The sequence below is a fragment of the Monodelphis domestica genome, chromosome 1 (genome assembly GCF_027887165.1).
Source record: "Monodelphis domestica isolate mMonDom1 chromosome 1, mMonDom1.pri, whole genome shotgun sequence".
NCBI classification, from domain to species: domain Eukaryota; kingdom Metazoa; phylum Chordata; class Mammalia; order Didelphimorphia; family Didelphidae; genus Monodelphis; species Monodelphis domestica.
In genome coordinates this window covers 499,299,748-499,320,466 of record NC_077227.1, presented here as the reverse complement: position 1 = coordinate 499,320,466, position 20,719 = coordinate 499,299,748, and the positions used below count along the sequence as shown (strand labels likewise).

Here is a 20,719-nt window from a genome sequence, read left to right as displayed (position 1 = left end):
AAAATGACCAAAGAACTGAGGGAGAACATGCCATATTGACCCCAGAAACTGACAGAGATTTGGGAGTGAATCTTCTCTTGGTCTCTTCATTGAAGGAAATTCCCTGTACCAGTGAATATTTAAGTGTCCTGTAATTTTCAGATAAGGGAGTTAAATAGGTCACTGAGAAGATAAGGGACTTGGCTAGGTCATACAACCAATCTGTACTAGAGGAAGGACTTAAACCTAAGGCTTCTTGACTCTAAATCAGTTCTTTATTCACTTGACCCAAAAGATTCAAGTGAGATCAGAAAGAATATGGAGTCTGGAATCAGAAAGCAGGGATTCAACACCTGCCCATTAGAGTTTATAAACCAAACAAAATCCTCTCCCCAAGTTTCTACTCAATACTTCACAGAGGCTGTTTGCCTGTTTAGGGATGCTTCCTTGGACGATGTTGGATTACATTTACTACCTGTATGTCTTTGGACAAGTCACATAGCTTTCCTGAGCCTCAGTTTCCTCCTCTACAAAATTATGGGTTGGATTAGTGATTTCTGAGTTCCCTTCTAACTCTAGGTTTATGATTTCATTACGTAATGAACTGAAGCAAAAAAAGATAGGAGGAAAAAATAAATACACCTACAAGGCTTTTAAAGAAGCCTCCCAAAGACTGTCGCTTCTCCAGTCTCTTTAGGGGGCTTTCTCTGGAGTCACCTCCATTCTGCATGGAATTCTTCTCGGCTCCACGTTGATCAGGAGAGTTTGCTTGCTCTTTGGCATCCTGCTTGTTTCCTTTCTGCTTGCTCATGTCAGCCGTGGGCTTCTTGTCCTTTGAACCCTCCTTGTTCTTCTGCCCAGGCCCTGCTGGTTCAGTGTCAGGGGGTGTGACAGCCTTTTCTGTGGAGTTCGAGGTCTAAATCAAACAAAACTTATTTTTAGAACCTGTTTTAACATGGGAGCAAATGGTGGGGCTGGGGAACAGGCCAACCTTTGCGTCAAAAAAACCCACCTGTCAGGACATCTTTCAAATTTAATTTACCTGCACAGAATCAAAATATGATAATCACTCTTCTCATTTTTTATCACTTTCATCACAGTGTTTTTGGATGGCCATCATTTCCTCTAAAACCCTATGTTGGAATTATAATTTCAATCAAGAAGGCAATATTTAAGGGGAAGGGAATTGTCATAAAGAAAGCAGATACAGAATTGAAACAGATGAGCAAGATTCCCAGCTCTAGACATACATTGCAACTTTGCAGACACATGAGCACAGTACTTTTAGAAATCCAAGATTTGCCAGACCCTCCTTGCCAGAAACCACAAGCTGAATAAACCATAGAAGTCCCAAATCAGAGCAGTGAAGACAATGAAAGCCAATCATTTACTAGGCAAGGAGAAATACAAACCAACTAAAACACATAGTATTCTTTAAGCTCAGATGATAGAAGGAAGAGAAACAATGGTGGCTCCCTCTGGAATGCTGATAAAAGTCACAGCTCTCTAGGTTTCACAAAGTCATTTCCTTATAATAATCTGGTAGGAAAGCTATAAAATTCTAGGTTTTTTTAGACCTTTGCCTTCTCTCTTAATTCTAAGACAGAAGAGTGGTAAGGTCTAGGCAATTGGGGTTTAGTGACTTGCCAAGGGTCACACAGGTAGGAAGTGTCTGAGGTCACACTTGAAGCCAAGACCTCCTAACACCAGGCCTGGTGCTCTATACAATGTGACTACCTAGCTTCTCTGAAAATTCCAGTTTTATTGATGAAGATACTGAAACCTTCCGCTAGAGGCTGAAGGACTTAGACATGGTTACAAAACCTGATAATTCCAGAGGCTGGCTTTGAACCCAGATCCATTAGACCGTGAGCTCTTTGAGAGCAGGGACTGTCTTTTTGACCCCTTTGCATCCCCAGTACTTAGCCCTTTGCTGGAACATAGTATATGCTTAATAAATGTTTAATTAATTGAATCAGCTGCCTCTAAATGGAGCATCCTTTCAAGAAGACCAATTGTCTCTAAACTGCCAGTCTATTTCTCTAGACATATATGGATTCTGAGGACCCAGTTTTTCAGGATATTAAAAAGCTTCAAATTTTTTAAAACATATGGTAATATTTAGAGCTGAGAAAGACCTGAATACAGGACTTCTTGTCTCTAGGCCTGCCTCTCAATCCACTGAGCCAGCTAGTTGCCTCTGGTTATTAGATTTTAAGTAGTTTAGCTGATATTAAAACCTGGGTTCTCTGATGGCAAATCCCGCCTTTTCATCTTATCCCTGCTGCCTCTCAGAACCACAGTTATTCTTAACTTCTTAAGGACTTTATAGATTTAAATTCCAGGTTTAATGACCCATAAACCAAAAGTTTACATTGGCAAGTCATCATTTGGAAGGAGAAAAAAAGGTAATTCAATTTTTTTTGTTTTGTTTAAGCCTGCCAACTCTCATCTTTTTTCTCCCAGCTTTCTCTTTCCTCCCCCTAAACTAAACAGTCTGGATTTGTGATTTAGAAGCTCTCTCAGTGAAGAAATCTCTTCAGCTAATGAAGATCTGGGCAACATTTCTGTAACTTATTGTATTAGAGTTACTTGGGTCATTGAGAGGCAAAATGACTGACCCCGGATGATAATAATGAGGATATCTTACATTTAAATTGTATATTAAAGTTTGCAAATTAGTTTTCACATAATCTTATTTAATCCCCACAAGGACCCTGGGAGGTAGATACTTTTTATTATGCCCATTTTACAGATGAGGAAACTGAGGCCAGGAAAATTTATGACATGTCCATGATTACAGAGTTAGTAAGTGTCTGAAGCAGAATTTGTATTCTTGATTTGAATTTGTTCTTCTTGAATGGAGGCACACCTGAGCTCAGGTCTTCCTGCTTCAGAGGCCATCTCAAGCAGCTACAAAGATTTACCTTTCAGGTTAGATCTGAAAATGCCATTTTAAAGGAATATTAGTTAGCTTTCAGAAACAAATTTGTTGTATCCTGATCCTTAGGACAAGGTAGGAAATTTTACATTAAATATACAAGAGTAAAATTGGGTTGACCAGTCTTGCCTAATACTTTATCTCGAAATACAGTGAAATCTTGTTCTGCTATGATGAATACACCTGAGATGACAACCTCAAAGAAGCTAATGCTACCACTGGGTTTTCCAGTATAAGTCTGTTTTATTTCATAAATTTTTCATGAGATCACTAGGCTTCAAGAAATAATCTTAAAGGAAAAGCATTCTAATGTCGCCTTGAAAACACCAAGTGATATGATGCCAGAAAAGTCAAACCACTGGGCAGTTGGTAATGTTTATTTTCAACACAAGTCACAGACTTTAGTTTGTAGTTTTTACTTAACTCTCAAAGTCCAGAACCAGTGATTTTTCGAAATAGAAGTGACTTCATTAGGAAATTTATAGGTAATAATACTAATAGTTAACATTTATAAAATATTTATTATGTATAGGCAGTGGGCTAAATGCTTTATAAATATTATATCATTGATTCTCACAATAATTCTTGGAGATAGGTGCTATTATTATCCCCATTTTACAGTAGAGGAAACTACGGCAAACAGAGGTTTAAGTGACTTGCCTAGGGTCACACAGCTAGTAAGTGTCTGAGGCTAGGTTTGAACTCAGGTTTTCTTTATTCTAGGCTCAGTACTCTATTCACTGCATTGGCAGCTATTAGAATAAATTGAATCAGAATAATTGGATCTAACATTGTCTCCTAAATATATACCTTAGAGTTAGATGGCCAGCAGTGTATATGAGACAGCCTATCTCACATATCTTGTTGGTCTTCTAACTTTAGAAGTACCACAAAATTATTAGTGAAGCGACATCCACCAAAGAATTCTGGATCCAGTGTTTCATTATAAAGATTTTTCTAGCTTGATTGGACAGATTTTCAATTTTCTATTCTAGGACAATTAGGATTATTTCTACCAAGTAATCTAGAATGTGCTGGGAATAAGGTGGAAGGTGGGGGAATGAAGTATAATACATAGAGAAAAGCTACCCTATTTTGGGAAGAAAAATTTTCCATATGAATTAACTACCCATTCTGGGTAACAGTTTTGAACTATGCCCAAAGGCCTAGAAAACTCTGTATACCTTGGACTCAGAAAAAAGATCAGATGAAAAGGAAAAGGACCCTTGTGTGCAAAAATATTTGTAGCAGGTCTTTATATGGTAGCAAAGAATTAGAAATTGAGGGAAGGTCCATTAAGTGAGCCATGTCTGAACAAGTGTGGTATATGAACATGATGGAATACTATTGTGCTATAGGAATTGACAAAGGGAATGGCTTTGGAAAAACCTGAGAGGATTTTTATGAATTGATGCAAAGTGAAATGAGCAGAGCCAGGATTACAATGTACACAATAATAGCAATATTGTAATGATAATCAATTGTGAGAGATTTAGCAACTTTGAGCAATACAATGATCCTCAACAATATTAAAGGACTTGATGAAAAATGCCATCCACCTCTGGATGGAGAACTGATGGACTCTGTGCATCCATTGAAGTATATTTTTTTCTCTATTTTTCTTGCTTTTCCTCTATCTCTGCAACATAGATAATATGGAAATGTGCATATTATCTCATATGTGTAATAAGCATAATAGTTCTTGCCTTCTCAATGAATAGAGGAGGGAAGGATGGAAAGAATTTGGAACTGAAAACAAAAATTAAAAAAGTATGTGAAAACGCTTATTTCTTTGCAATTATGGAAGCATAGTAAATGATTCTAATGGTAAAAATCAAACGACAATATTACATTGCCAATTGTTTTGATTCCCATAAGGCTAATATCAGAGGAAGATTACTTTTCTCTCACTGGCCAAATAAAAGATATCTTAACATTCTTCTTGGATATGAAAATTGAACATTTGCCAAGCAATTGCCAACAAATCATCCCCAAAATGATCTTTATTTACAGGCTTTTCTGATTCTGAATATGTGTATATAGCCATGGAATCTGGGTTTTCCTAGATAAATTACCTTTTGAGTGACTTGCCTGAATGTTTTAAGATAGTGGATTTCAATGTAATATGGTGGAAAAGTCACCACATTTGGTCTCAGAAGACCTGGGTTTAAAATTGGGCATGTTAGTTTACCTCAGATTCTTCTATAAAGCAGAAGTTGGACTAAGATTGTTATTAAAAATCCCTTCTAGCTTTAAATCTATGTTTTTAGGTGGTTGTTTAATATCTACCTTTTAAGGGATTAGTAAAAACCACTGAATGGTTATAATTGGGTCCCCATTTCATATGTAGGGCAGTTGAGGCATTAATTGCGTAAGTAGACTTCCTATTCAGACTACAGACATTCAGTGGTAGTCCTGCTCTTTCTCCTAATAGAGGTATTATATCATGCTCTAAATGAAATAATAATGCTTACTAACATCTACAGGGTGATTTAAGGCTTACAAATTGGGGGATCTCAAATATTTTAAATTCAGAAATATAATGGGATGTAAAAAAGGAAATTTTCTCTAGAGGTAGGTAGCCAATGTACTTGCCAGTCAGTTTCAAAAGACTTTAAATACCAAACACAACTAATTCAAAAATTCTTGTTGTTTTAGAAAATAAGGTAAGGAGCCAGAGTAGTCATCTTTGAGTTTGAGATAGTGTTCATTACACAAGAAGAAAGAGGAATTTTACTAAGTCATTTAACTTTTGGAAGGAAAGAAACAGGAAGAGAACCAAAATAAAATATCTGTTTTCTTATAAAGTAACTGCATGCATCCTGAATTCTACCACTTTGCTTAGCATTGCTCAAGTTTAAGAGCTTTTCAATCAGTTCAATCAGCAAATCTTTATTGACCCTTAAACTAGTATGGATAATTCTCTAAATCTCTGTTGAGAGATTTTAGAAAGGGTTTACTTAGTTATTTAATAATGGAGACCACTTTGTTGTGCAAATTCATCATCATCCTCAATGGTGATGATAGTCATTGCTTTAAAAGAGATTATTGTCCTCTGTGGCTAGTTCAGATTTAAGGATTATCCATAATGTAACATGCAAAGTACCAAGCTGCTGGTAAGGCTTCTGTGAACTTTGTGAGGTTCCAGTAGAACAGGGTTTCCAAAGGTCAGTGAAAAATGGGAAAAATTGCATTATTTTCAGTAGAATTGGTTTCCTTTATAATGTTTAGGCATTTAAAAACATTACTCAGGGAACAGACTTCCCCAACCTGTCAAGTGGGGAGGAGAGAGTCCATAATTCCCATCTCATTTTTGGCTTTGCTGGGGAATTGGGGATATTTGACCTAGAGAAGAGAAGATTAGGGGTCAGACATGATGGTCATCTGCAAGTATTTGAAGGACTCCATTGTAAGAGTTATGACAGTTATTCTTGACCAGATATGATAGACTAGAAAGGGTAAAACTAAGGGAAATTAGAGGAAGCTATGATGAGGCAAATTTAAGCTTAATGCAAGGAGAAACTTTCTACCAATGAATCTTCCACAAGTAGAATTGGCTACCTCAGGAAGGAAATAGGAATTTATTACTTACTGTATGCCAGGCAGGGTGCTAATCAATTTATAAATATTATCTCATGTGATATTCACAATAACCCTTGGAGGTAGGTGCTGTTTCATTATCCCCATTTTGCAGTTGAAGAAACTGAGGTAGGCAGAAGTCAAGTGATTTGCAAAGGGTCACATTACTAATAAGCATCTGAGTCTGAATTTGAATTCAAGATTCTTTACTCCAGGCCCAGTACTCTGTCCACTGTGCCACCTAACAGCCTCAGGACCAAGTGGATTGATTTTCTCTACAAGAATTCTTTAAGACAAGGTTGGAGAACCACTTGTCAAGGGTATTGTTGAACTGATTTTTGTTTAGGAAGAGGTTAGAATAGGTGGCCTCTAGAGTCTCTTACAACTTTGATAATCTTTGATTTTGTTTTCAGAATGATTTCTTAATTACTTAGAAAGAATTCCTTTATCCTAGTAATTGAATGTAAATTATACTTTTAAAATTCTCTGAAAGTAATTTGTTTTCTTATACCTGAAAAATATTTTTTTCTTGGGATTGTATTTACACTCATAATTTTCTTAGCAATTTTTCAGACTATTAAAGAAAAGATCAAACCATTTTCTCAAATTATGACTGTTTAGAAGAGGTAAAAACTTTACCTTAAAGTTCTTAAATTTAATTTGTATCTATTTTACATTTTAATTTAATGTATGCTGCAGGGGAAATTTAATTATAACAGAGATATGTTTAGTATAATTTATGATAGGAAAAAGGGCAGCTATGTTTTTCAGGAGATAGAATGCTGGATCTGGAGAAGAAAAACCTGACTTCAAATCCAGCCTCAGACATTTATTAGCTGTGTGACCCTGGGCAAGTCATTTAACTCTGCCTCAGTTTCCTCATGTGTCAATGAGCCAGAGAAGGAAATAGCAAACCTCTTCAGCATCTCTGCCAAGAAAATCACAAAGTGTCAGACATGACTAAAATGACTGGACAATAACACATTAGGGACAAGGGAACAAAGATTTATTAAGTGTACATTGTGTGACAGGAATTGTGCTAAAGATTTTAGAGATATCTCATTTGATTATCACAAAAACCCTGTGAGGGAATGCTATTATTACCCCTATTTTCTATATGAGGAAACTGAGGAAGACAAAGATTAAATGACTTGCCTATGGTCACATAGCTAGTAAGAATTTGAGGTTGGATTTGAACTCAGATCTTCCTGATTCCAGGCCTAGTATCTATTTGATTTAGGAACTAAAAATCATGTGTAGGAACTTCCCTCCCCACCCCCCAAAAAATCTCTTTGGTTTATGCTACTCTCTATAGTCTACTATATCTGTATCCCAAAGCATTTTCTTCTTTCATTCTTTTTGACTATGTAAACCATTTTTCTACACTTACCAATAGCATTCATAGTCTTCTAGTCCTAATTTTCTAAGGATTAGTTTTCTCTCCCTTGTTAGATTAAAAATTCTCTGATGAGGGATACAATGATCACACTTCTATATCCCAAATCCACAGTATCTCGTCAAGTACATAAGTATTTAGTAAATTCTTGTCAATTAGAGTTAGCAGGATACTGTGGGAAGAACACTGGATTTGGAGCCAAAAAACTTGGGTTAGAATATTGAATCTTCTACATTCTCCTGGCATGTAGTCAAGCCCCTTAAGATGCATCTCAGTTTCCCTATTTGTAGAGAGAAGAGTTAGGAGGAGATCAGGAGTTGTTCAACTTTTTTGTGTCCTTTGGGCACTATGATCAAGCCCAAAGAGCCTCTTTCAGAATAATGGTTCTAAATCCATAAAATAGAATCCATAGAATTACAAAGGGTATGAATTATATTGAAATATAGTTTTCAAAATAGGTTTTAAAGGTGAATCAACAGCAAAGTTCCCAGGTTAAGAATCCCTGGACTAGATCTCTATGTTTCTTTTGCCAGATCAAAAATCTTACATTTGCTCAGACCAAGAATATGTCCAATATGACAGTGTCTCTTTAATATAGATGTTGAACTGAATTGGAAAACAATGATTGAAAAAAAGTCTTCAGCAGAGCCCACACCATAGTTCATTTGATTGAAAATAATCTTCAGCCAAGCCCACCACTAAACTTGTTCACTTACTTGATCATCAGAGTCTTTGCCATTTACTTCTTCTGTACTGGTGGAGTCTTCAACATCCCTCATTGACTAAAACAACAAATAGTTATTGACCTCTTGTCTAGTATGCCCATATTGAGAATGGGAGAGAATATCTAGAAGCTTAGATTTAAGTTCCTTTACCTGTTTTTGAGCTGGGGGAAAATAAAAGTTGGGGGAAAGTATACACTGTTCATGAGATATAATGATATTAATGTCATCTTGATTAATTTCTTAGCTGTATTATTTTGATTAATTTTATTTTATACTAAATTTTATAATATATTTAAAATAAATATTATTATAAAACATAATACTATATTTAAATTAATCACATCTTGATTAATTTCTCTAGTCAGTCCTTTTTGTACATATGAAAGATATAAATATACTCATATAAAGTTCTACCACTGAATTCTTTTTTTATAAACAGTAAGACTGAATAACGATGAACTCTTTTTTGACTCTGAACATAGTATTGCTGGTTTGTGATCATTAGTTTTATGCTAGTTTTCCAGTAGTATTATCTATTTTACTGCTATAAAGCCACTTCTATCTATATCCTATTTTCTAATCGCCTTCAAATGGCCTATTACAGCATCCAGATCAATCTCTGTGTACTCTTATCTCCTCATAGCATGTCTGACCATGTTACTCATGTTCAAGGAACATAAGTAGCTCCCCCATTTCCTCTGGTATAAAATACAGCCACTTCTGCCTGCCATTTAAGGCCCTATACAATTTGGCATTAACTTACCTTTCTGAACTTATATTATATTTATTATATTAATTACATTACATCACATTATATTATATTATATTAATTATATTACTCCCCTATGTTCTAACTAAACTGGACTACTAGCTTTTCTAGGAATTTGATATTCCATTTTCTGCTTCCATGCTTTCTTGAAGGTTACCTTCCACACTTATATAATATACCCCTCCTCATTACTACCTCTTAGAATCTGAATCACCGTTACAGAATGAGCTTAGGCACCTACTGTGCCATCTATGAACATTTCTCTGATCCCCATCCTCAATTAGTGTTATTCCTGTGTTCAAATTACTTTGTAGTCTTTATTTACTTGTCCACAGATATGTTGGCATTTGGGATCTATAATGCTGAGCTCATGAATACCACAACCATTGATTGAATTGACCAGAGGGACTGATAAGTCCTATTTAAATAGATTTCATACTTGATAATCTTAGAAACATAAGGTTAAATGTCTTAGGTAATCTCAGAAATCACCTACCTATCCATCATTTAAATGGAACATGACTGGAAACTTGATAATCTACCTTTCAGAAGAGAATTTTAATAAAATGCCTAAGAAGTTGGCTAAAAAGTCATATACTTTGTTTTTTTTTGTATTTTGTATTTTTAGAAAATATATACTTTTGAACTAGCTACACCCTTGATTAACATATTAGCAAACTTACAAGGAAGCCCCTATCTAGGAACACTTTTCATAACAAATGGATGCCCCAATGATTAACCTTTTATTTCAGCGGTGAGATGACAGTGAGGGCAAAGTAGAACTGGAGACAAGAACCATCTTTCCTGTTCCTTGCCTGGGATGCCCTTTAATTAGTTTGCAAGATTCCATTAATAAAAAGGACTTCGCTAAAGTGACAGAGAGCTAGGATATTTCTAAAATTCCTTCTGGCTCTAAGTCCTTGCCTGTCCCTATGATGTCCTTTATGGGCTGTCCAGTATACTAGTGGTCATGAAAGGCAACTATATTCTTACTCCAAAATATCCCTTGATATCGAGTTGTTGCTGAGTCATTTCAGTCATGTCCATCTCTTCATGTTCCTATTTGGAGTTTTCTTGACAAATAAACTAGAGTAGTTTGCCATTTCCTTCTCCAGTTCATTTTACAGATATGGAAACTGAAGTAAAAAATTACTTGCTCAGGGCCACACAGCTAGTAAGTATCTGAGGCCAGATTTGAGCTTAAGAAGATGAATCTTCCTGACTTCAAGCCTGGTACTTTATCAACTGTGCCAACTAGTTGTCCTTTGATATTGAGTCCTGGGCTGGAAAAAACCCCAGCCACCTTGAAGCAGTCCATTTCCCCCCGTCTTGTGTACTTTAAAATGATTTAAAAAAAATAGCATTCAAAGAAGAGTAGACCCTTGATACATACTTTCTTGACTAATGGAGACCAAAAGAGGCACCTCTATGATTGACTTTCAGTCTGAGGGTTTCTGAGGCTCTTCTGGTGAGGTTATTGGCCTATATGTTACATGTCTGTTTATCTTCCATAATCAAGATGGCCCAACCACTATGAAAAATAGGAACTGAATTGAAAGGGGGGAAATGGGAATCTTTAATCAGAGTATACTCTGCAACTGTCCTGCACTGGCACAGATTTCCTTGAGAGTTTGGAAATACAGTTGATTCCTTTTAGAAATAATGGCCTGCACAATATAGTTCTGTCCATTTTGTTGATGCAGCCCATGATTTTAACAGTTCATGCTTTTATTTAAATTCTAGTCTATGTGCTACATTAGACTCCTCCACATTCAAATGCATTCCAAAGTCCTATTTAGAATATGACTCCACATCCTCATAAATAAAGCCATTTGGGAAATGTAGATGGTTCGTGAAGAAGGGAATTGCCACTAAACCTGTCCTTTCTTTGGTGCAGGGAATTTCCACATAAGGAAACTCCCTCTATAAATACAGCCCAGACTTCCCTAATTTCCTTCAAGTCTTAGCTCAAATGTCATCTTCAGGAGGCCTTTCATGGTCCCTTTTTCTGATACAATCTTCCATGTACACTTGCACATGTTTTGTTTACATACATAGCTGTTAATATGTTGTGTGTCTGTTTGAATATGAGCTCTTTGAGATTTTGTTTTTCTCCTTTTATCCCCAGCATTTATCACAATGTCTTGTACATTTGTTGTTGTTTAGTCATTTTTCAGTTTTGTCTGATTTTTTGTGACCTCATTTGGGGTTTTGTTGCAAAGATACTGGAGTATATTTTTGTCATTTCCTTCTCCAGTTCATTTTATAGATGAGGAAACTGAGGCAAACAGGGTTAAGTGACTTGCCCAGGGTGACACAGCTAGGAAGTATCTTAGACTGGATTTGAACTCAGGAAGATGAGTATTCTTGACTTCAGCCCTGGTACTCTATCTATTATGCCACCTAGCTGCCCTATGTCTGGCACATAGTAAACATTTAATAATTCCTGTAAATTGACATTTAAATATGATTTTGGGATTCATTATTCAACTACTCCTTGAATATCCCAAGACATTTCTAAATGATAAATACATAATTGGGAAGTGGTCCATCAAACTCTCAACCACTCCCATACCCCATAGGTAATGGGGTCACATAGGCAGGAAGGAAATCATTGTTTCTTTTACTATTAACTGAGTTTTATTGGAGTTCCTAAGGACAAAGGAGATGTAAAGATCAACCAACTGATCGGAGCCCGTGATCCTCAACTCAGATAGGAATAATACAGTGTATAAAAATAAATTCTCAAACAGGGTGGTTGAGAGGAGAAAAATGAGATAATATTCCTAAAACATTGTTAATCTTAAATGTTTTAAGAATTCTAGTAATTATAATAGGGATATTTTTGCTGTTGTCATGCAGGGTGACTCACCAGTATGTGTCAAAGGCAGAACTTCAACCTAGGCTTTTTTAGCTTTGACACCAGGTCTCTATCCACTATGACTCATTATCTCATTATGAAGAAATCAACACAACATGAATTTTTAGCAACAAAAATATTAATTCCAGTAGTTGTATAATAGGAACTTGTTTTCCCTTTTGTAGAAAATAATATTCTTTCCTTTAAAGGGAGTTATGTCATTTCTTTTTCTCTCTTACTTTTTGTTATCAGTTAAAAACTCAACGGTTTAAGTTTTAATCTTGTATGTTTCATATCTCTAATGATCTCAAGGAATCATTTGGATTGAAGTTATATACATATTGGTTATATATGGATCTTCAGTAGGCTAGTTTAGAGAAAAGACACTATTTGCAAATGGATTTCTTAGGGGGCAGCTGAGTAGCTCAGTGGATTGAGAGCCAGGTCTAGAGACTGGAGGTCCTAGGTTCAAATCTGGCCTCAGATACTTCCCAGCTGTGTTACCCTGGGCAAGTCACTTAACCCCTGTTGCCTAGTCCTTATTTATCACTCTTCTGCTTTGGAACCGATATACATTATTGATTCCAAGACAGAAGGCAAGGGTTTAAAAAAAAAAAAGAATAGATTTCTTACTTAAAGGAAATCTCAATTCTTGGTCAAATGGAAATACAAAAGGGATTGAAGGTTTTTATCCCCCTCTATAACTATACCCACCTCTATCAACCATTAAAAGATCATCAATATAATCAAAGGCAAACTGGCTACTGAATATAAGATCAAGTTAAGATTCATTCATCATTCTTTCACCATTTATTAAGCACCTACTGTATACAAATTTCAATACTGGGACTTGGAGGAGGTATTGAGTTTAAATAAGACAAGGTCAAGGTTCTCATACAGTTTACAGTCTAGGACTAGGATAGGACAAATGGTAACAATTATATAATACACACAATATTTTATAAGTGTGTTAGAGAAATGCAAAACAAATACAAAATGACTGACTATGTGAGGCCTGATGAAATTGTCACCCAAGTGATCTGGAAGGGGCTGAAGGATTTTAGATTTTGAACTGGAAGGAACCTTTGAAATTCAATAGAAATGGCATCTAGTTTTGGGTTTAAAGGCTTGGAGGGAATTCAATAGGCAAAAAGGCGACAGAGAATAATCTAGGGATAGAAGCCATTATGAAAAAAGGCACAGAAACCAAAGAGTCAAAACCATATGAGGCAGCAAATTGTCTAATTTAGTTACAACATGGATTAGGCTGACACCAGCTTATTGAGCCCCTTAGTTCCAGACAAAGGAGTTTTGGTTTTGTTCAGGAGATAATAGGGAGCCACTGGATAGATTTGGGCAAAAGAGGGACATTACTAAGCCTATACTTAAGAAAGATTATTCTGACACAGGTGTGAAGTAATGTAGAGGGGTGGGAAGAAAACAGGGGGAGATCTGTTTAGAAAGCTATTGCCAGAGTCTGGGTAAAAGGAAACAAGACCACAAAGGAGTGAGTAGGCAATGGAAATAGAAAGAAAGAGGTCGTAAGTAGTGAGAGATGATACAGATATGGAAAGACCAGACTTGGTTCCAGATAGAATATAAGATGGGAGGAAGAAGGAGGAGTAAAAGTAACTCTTTGATGGACAACATGGAAGATCAGGCTGATCTTATCAGGTTAACAAAGACCTGGCAAGGAATTTGAACAGAAGAGTGGTATAGGTGAATCTATGTCTGAGGAAGATTAATCAGCAGTGATGTGAAAGATGGATTAGGGATGGAGTTTGGGTGGTAAGAGGAGAGAAAGGGTACATTTGGAAAGATCAGTTAGCAGACAGGTTATAATTTAGACAGATGGTTGTATTTACATAGTTGTTCTCAGCTATTCTTTATACAGGATTTATTCACAAAAGGGTTATAATTACTTGAGTTGCTTTAAATGGATTAAAAAAATAATTTTGTTACTCAGTTGGGAACAAAGGACAGTAATAGTAAGATAGTTCCAGAATGTGAAGAGCCTTGACTGCCATTCCTCATTATGTCTCTAACAGGTTAATCAGACACAGAAATAGTAAAATCAAATGAGGTGCATGTGTCTTTTTGGTGTTCAATTTTGCCCAACTCTTTGTGGCCCTATTTGGGGTTTTCTTGGCAAAGAACTAGAGTGGTTTACCATTTCCTTCTTTAGTTCATTTGACAGATGAGGAAATGGGGGTAAACAAGGCTAAGTGACTTTCCTATGATTACAAAGCTAGTAAGTGTCTGAAGCAGATTTGAACCTATGAAGATGAATCTTCCGGATTCCAAGCCCAGTGCACTATCCACTGTCCTACCTAGCTGCTCTAGGTATATATTTAGGGGGGAAGTTAATAAAGCTGATTAAGAGATATAAGAGTTTGAGGCATCCATAGGACATCCCCATGTAGATGTCATATCCTAATTCTGAGATATGGACTTGGAGTTCAAAAGACAGAGGAAACTGGAAATTCAGATTGTTAAGTCATTTGCATAGTTTTACTAGTCCTGCAATTAGTGTCTTTTCTCATTATTCTTTTATTGGAGAAAAGTCAGGAAAATTAATGTTGGGTTAGGGTCATAAAGGATCATAGCAAACAGTAACTATTTTTCCTCCATCTTCAAATTATTTTTCTCTTGGGCTTCTAGTTAAAAAATAACAACTACTTCCAAAATTTTTAATTTATATTAATTTATTTAAACATCAAAAAAATTAGCTATCTTTTAATTCTTGATAGTGAAAGGCAAAAAGGGATGGGAGAAGTTCTGGTCAATCTGTATTTAATTATAGGATTTAACTGATTCAGTTGCATTCAAATGCTGGGTAATAATGAGATCATTTTAACATTTCTATCAAAGTGTCTTGCATTCCTATCTCCTGATACTCTGAGGAATTTCAGAGTATTTTCCCCCATAGAGATTGCTGAGTTATTTAACATTCCAGTTGAAAATGCCTAAAGTTTGTGGTGAGCTCATATTCTTCTAAATGAATGCAAATGTGGTTGAAAAGGAAATGGGGTTCAATAAGTAGGTCATTGACTAGGTCTTGGAAACTATTTTGTCCTGAAAAATTTTCTCAGTATATTGGTATTTGACCTGAGGAACAAAATTAGGGTGTAAAGGTAAGCCTGTTTGTTAATAATGAATATATTCAAAGGAAGAAAGAAAGAAAGAAAAAAAGAAAGCCCTTCTATGCAGCCCTTTAATTCCCTTCAAATATTTTTTCTTGGAATTCTGTAGAACATTTTAAAAAGTATATTCTTTGTCCAGGGTTTGATATATAGTGGATGAAAAAGAAGGACATTAATCAGTTCTAGCTGAATGTAAATGTTGGGAATTGCAAAAGGAGAAGGGGAAGAGATGATGCTCTTTTTTCAGGTGTAACCTCCATATTAGTTTTCAACTGAGTCTGAGTGGTGTCCATGGAATCAACAAGCTCTTTGAATTTTAGGGCTATCTCTTCAGTTGTTATTATTATTATTTTAACACTTACCTGCCATCTTAGAATCAATACTAAGTATTGGTTCTAAGGCAGAAGAGTGGTAAGGGCTAGGCAATGGGGGTTAAGTGACTTGTCCAGGGTCACACAGCTAGGAAGTGTCTGAGACCATATTTGAAACTAGGACCTCCTGTCTCTAGGCCTGGCTCTCAATTCACTGAGCCACCCAGCTGTCCTCCCAGTGTTATTTTTTAAGACATCTCCAAAATTAAGATTCATATTTGGTGAAATTTTTTATCTTAGATTTAGGAAATGGTTGTTAAAGAACTCAAGGTTCTAAGAAAAAGAGATATTGTGGCATACAACATATACATACATACATATATATACATACATATATATATACAACAACAATAAAATAAATAATAGTATATTGATAGAACTCCATCTGTAAGGCCTGATTTGCATCTTCAAAATATCTGGCACCTCTTTTTGACTCCTACTGCCACAACCCTAACATAAACCCTTATTCTCATTTGTTTGAATTATTGGCTGATTGTTATTTGATCTTTCCAAAAATGCATGCTTTCTCCTCACCCCTGAACCGACAGGTCCAAGGACATCCTTCTCATCACGGCAGATAAAAATCTCTTAGGCACAGACCTGCTCACACCACTCCTCTGCTCAGATTCCTCATTGGGTCTTTGATGCTTACTCAGAAAAGTTCAGACTCCTTAGTTTGGCATTCAAGACCCTACATAATTTGGAACTACTTTAGCATTATTATCCTTTGTTCCTGATTGAAAAACAAAATCTATTTTTCAAAATTTATTTAAAACAAGTCAAACAATTATTACTCTATCAAGAACACATCCCATATAAAGAATTAGTTGAGTACAACTGGAAAGATAGAGAAATTTAGAAGCTAGAAACATGAAAAAAATGAGAGGGAGGAATTAAACATAAGACAAAAATAAAATAGTCAGCATTGAGGTTTTCTCTTCCTCTAAAAGCAGTTTCTAATCATATTCTGCCCAAAATATCAAACCAGTTTAAACATTCAGTTATTTAGCCACAAAAGAACCACAGCAAGATGGCTATTTATCCTACTATTTGGGGAAGGAGTAGATTTCAACAACACCCAAAGCAGTCAGAAGATGAGTTTCATACAGTTTCATTCTCTACTACCTGATGACCCGATTGCTATGTATTTGAACAATATCTATCATTTTGGTTGTCTTGTAGCAGTGCTGTAAGATATGATGGTAGGTTATAGACCAAGCTGCTTTATTAAATTTGGCAAAGTTTTAAAGGCCTGCCTGCTCTACAAATATTTGTATCTCTTAAAAATCTATTTAAAAATCTTTCTGATCTATTTAGGATTCAGAAACTGATCTCTAACAGTGCTATTTTGAGAGCTTTAGTAGATCTATAAGAAATCTCTGATCTCTTTCTTAATTTAAAAGTTTCTAAACTTAGGATGATTAATGGGATATTATTTCTTCTCTGAACTCAAATTCAACAAGTCCAAAACAGAACTGATTTCATCCCTCTATGAAATTTTCCTATTTCCTAGTCCTCTAGACTTGAAATCTCTATTGCAATTCTTGACTCTTCATTGTAACCCTCTCCACATATCTAATCTGTTGCTAGATCTTGTAATCTTTCTCCACAACATCTCTGTTCATATAGCCCCTGCTCTAGTTCAGGCCCTCATCACCTTTTACTCACATTATTTTAATAGACTCCTAATTGGGTTTCCTGCCACAAATATCTCCCCATTTGAGTCTATCCTACACGTTGCCACCAAAATGATATTCTTATAGTGTGGTATGATCATATCACTCACCTATTCAGTAAATTCCAATGGCTCCCTATTACTTTGACCTTGATATTGTATGCTTGGGAAATCTGGACAGTTTACCAGAGCCACGCCAGGAAACGAAATTGTTTCCATTTGAAACATCTTAAGGAAGATTCTGAAGATCACTGAGCAATATAAAGAACTGGACACTGAGGTGCTTTTTCAAACTGAACTGCCAAGCATTTAAACTCTACTGCAGAGAGCACAGCTTTGAAGGGCTGGCCACATTGTATTAATGCCAAACATATATGCTTGCCTTAAACACTATTTTACCAACAACTCCCACAAAGTCAAGTGCTCACAAAGAGGTCCAAAGAAGCAATACAAGGACACTTTCAAGGTCTCTCTGATAAACTTTGGTATGGATTGTAAGTCATGGAAGACACTGGTACCAGACCATCCAGCATGGCATGCACACATCAAAGGTGTTATGCTCCATAAATAAAGCAGAATTGCAGTAGCTTAAAAGAAATGTGAGATTTGCAAATTTTGAGACATCTCCAACTCAAATGTTCACATGGCCTCTTTGAACCTGACTTGTGGTAGAGCCTTCAAAGCTTGTATTATTGGTCTGATTAGCCATAGTCAGACACATTGACCCCAACACAGTGATGTCATTTTGGTCCTCTTTGAGTATGAAGGGTGATAATAATTACTTGACCAAATATCATCTCTCTGTTTAGCATGTAAAACATTTTCCAACCCGGTTCTAACCTACTTTTCCAGACATTATATAAAGATTATTATTATTATAGATTTCTCTTTCATGCACACTACTGTGGGGCCAAACTAGGGTTACTTTTCCTTAAAAATGGCGCTCTCCCTCTTGTCTTGATTCCTGGAATGTAATACTCCTCCCCTCAGCATCCTGGAATCCCTAGCTTGCTTCAAGGCTCAGCTCAAACAGTATCTTCTGCATGTGACCCTTACAGATACTTCCTGCTACTTGTATCCTTCTTCCAAAATCATATAAAATTGTATCTGTATTGAATATACTCATAATAATAGCTAACATTTATTTAGCACTTTAAAGTTTGCAAAGCACTTTACAGGCTAATTCTTTTCCTTGCCCTCTTCCCACTAGATCATAATGCCCTTAAGGAACGGCTTCCCCTTTGCCTTTGTATCCCCCTTTGCACTTACCACCTAGCAGACACTTAATAGATGTTTATTGATTCATTTGTCTATTTAATTCTTGATATGTATGTGCAGTGGGAGAAAGAGGTGAGGAACCTGAGATGTTAGTGTCTAAAGTGTGGTTAGAAGGCTAAAATGAATATAGTTAGGAAAAGAGATTGATGGAATCTCTTCTAGGAAAGAATGTAAGCAGCATACACCATCAGGGAGAGATTACGTAGGGAAGTGCTTTTCTAATACATACTTATTGATTAATTGATTGGTTTCCTAGGTTAGCAGGGTAAATAGGATCTTGGACTCAATTAATTTACAGGTTCAACTTAAGCACCTACTCTGTGCTAGACACTATGGTGGGTACTAGCAATTCCCAAGACAAAAAGGAAATAGTTTTCCTTCAAGGAGCTCACATTCCGTCAAGTTAGAGATAATTAATTACACAGTCTCAATTGTTATGAATTACTTCAGTTCAGAGAAAAAAATAGAATCAAGGCTATGCCTATACTTTCAAGTTGAATTCATCATTTGTTATTGTTATTGTTGTTGTATGTGCAAGGGATCTTTAAATAGCATGATGTTTAGGTTTCATTATGAAAGTCCCTGTGCTCTGATATGAGTCACATTACTTAAATGATAGGGCACCTAATTGGCACAGCAGATAGAGTGCCAGGCTCTGGAGTCAGAAAGACTTATCTTGCTAAGTTCATCTGACTTCAAATACTTACTAGCTTCATGATCCTGGGTAAGTCACTTTTAACCCTGTTTGCCTTAGTTTCCTCATCTGTAAAATGAACTAGAGCAGGAAATGGAAAAACTCTCTTTGTCAAGAAAACCCCAAATGGGATCATGCAGAATCAGACATGACTAAACTACAATACCACAACAACAACCTATCCTGTTGCACATTATCTGTTTGCCTGTTGTCTCCCCCATTAGATTGTGAGCTCCTTGAAGATGGGGACTATATGGTGCTTCTTTTTGGGCTTAGCATAATGTCTGACACTGACATAGTAGGTGCTTAATAAATGTTTAATTATTGATTGAATGATGAGTTACTAGAAGATCCGAAATTCAGAGGTCTAGAGAGTAAACCATAGGGAAGATCTGTGATAACTCTCATTATATGAAACTAAGATCAATGGAATATTATTGCTCAAGATCGTACAGGTAGGAAGTATCAGAAGCAGGATTTGAATCGAGATCCTCAGACTCCAGAAACCAGAGTCTGAGATAAAAAATAAAAATAATAGTTTATATTTCTATAGTGCTTTAAGTTTTTAAAACGGGCTTTTTTCTCACAATCACCCTGTGAGGTAAGTAGGACAATCATTATTAACTCCATTTTATAGGGGAAGAAGCTGGGCCTTAGAGCTCTTAATAATAACTCACATTTATATACTATTTTAAGATTTTTCAAAGCACTTTGCATATATTGTCTTATTTGATCCTTACTGGAGGATTGCTTGGGTTATCATTTCCTCCATTTTAGAGGTGAGAAAAGTGAAATGATTTGCCTAGTAAATATCCATTGTAGTATTTAAACCCAGGGCTTTGTCTTCCCATCCAGGGCTTTAGCCTCTGTTTCATTGGACCTCCAAATGACTTCCCTAAGCTCACACAACTAATCAGACTTGACACAACGTGAAAGACTAGGAATTTGACCCACATTCAAATTTGAGTTTCCAAAATTTAAATTTGTTCAAATTTAATCAGTATTCTAAATCTAACCACATTTCCATGTTATGCTAAAATCTAAGACTGTATAAATCATCGAATCCCTTGGAACTATAGTTTACTCATCTGAAAAATAGGGATAGTAAACTCTTGCTATTTAGCCTTGAGAAAAGAAGACTCAGTAGGGAAATGATAAGTTGTCTTCAAGTATTTGAAGGGCCGGCATTTGGAAGAAATATTAAATATTTTTTTCTTTTTTGGCCACAGAGCTAGGAGCAGAGGGTGGAATTTGGAATTTGCAGAGACATAGTTTGAGTCAATGTCAGGCTGCCCAACTATTAGCACAA

General features: G+C 36.0%; 1 protein-coding gene across 7 annotated transcripts in view; it reads right to left on the bottom strand.

The window, feature by feature from the left end:
* BCAS1 (brain enriched myelin associated protein 1) overlaps positions 1-20,719 on the bottom strand; it is a 99,342-nt gene that overhangs the window by 12,077 nt on the left and 66,546 nt on the right. For 5 of the 7 annotated variants that reach the window (XM_056812932.1, XM_056812931.1, XM_007475709.3 and 2 more), the window contains one exon: positions 626-895. In XM_056812932.1, the coding sequence (XP_056668910.1) occupies positions 626-895 (270 nt within the window). Of the gene's footprint in view, positions 1-625; positions 896-8,611; positions 8,678-20,719 lie in introns of all 7 variants that reach the window. The other 2 variants (XM_007475701.3, XM_007475705.3) reach the window with 1 other exon arrangement.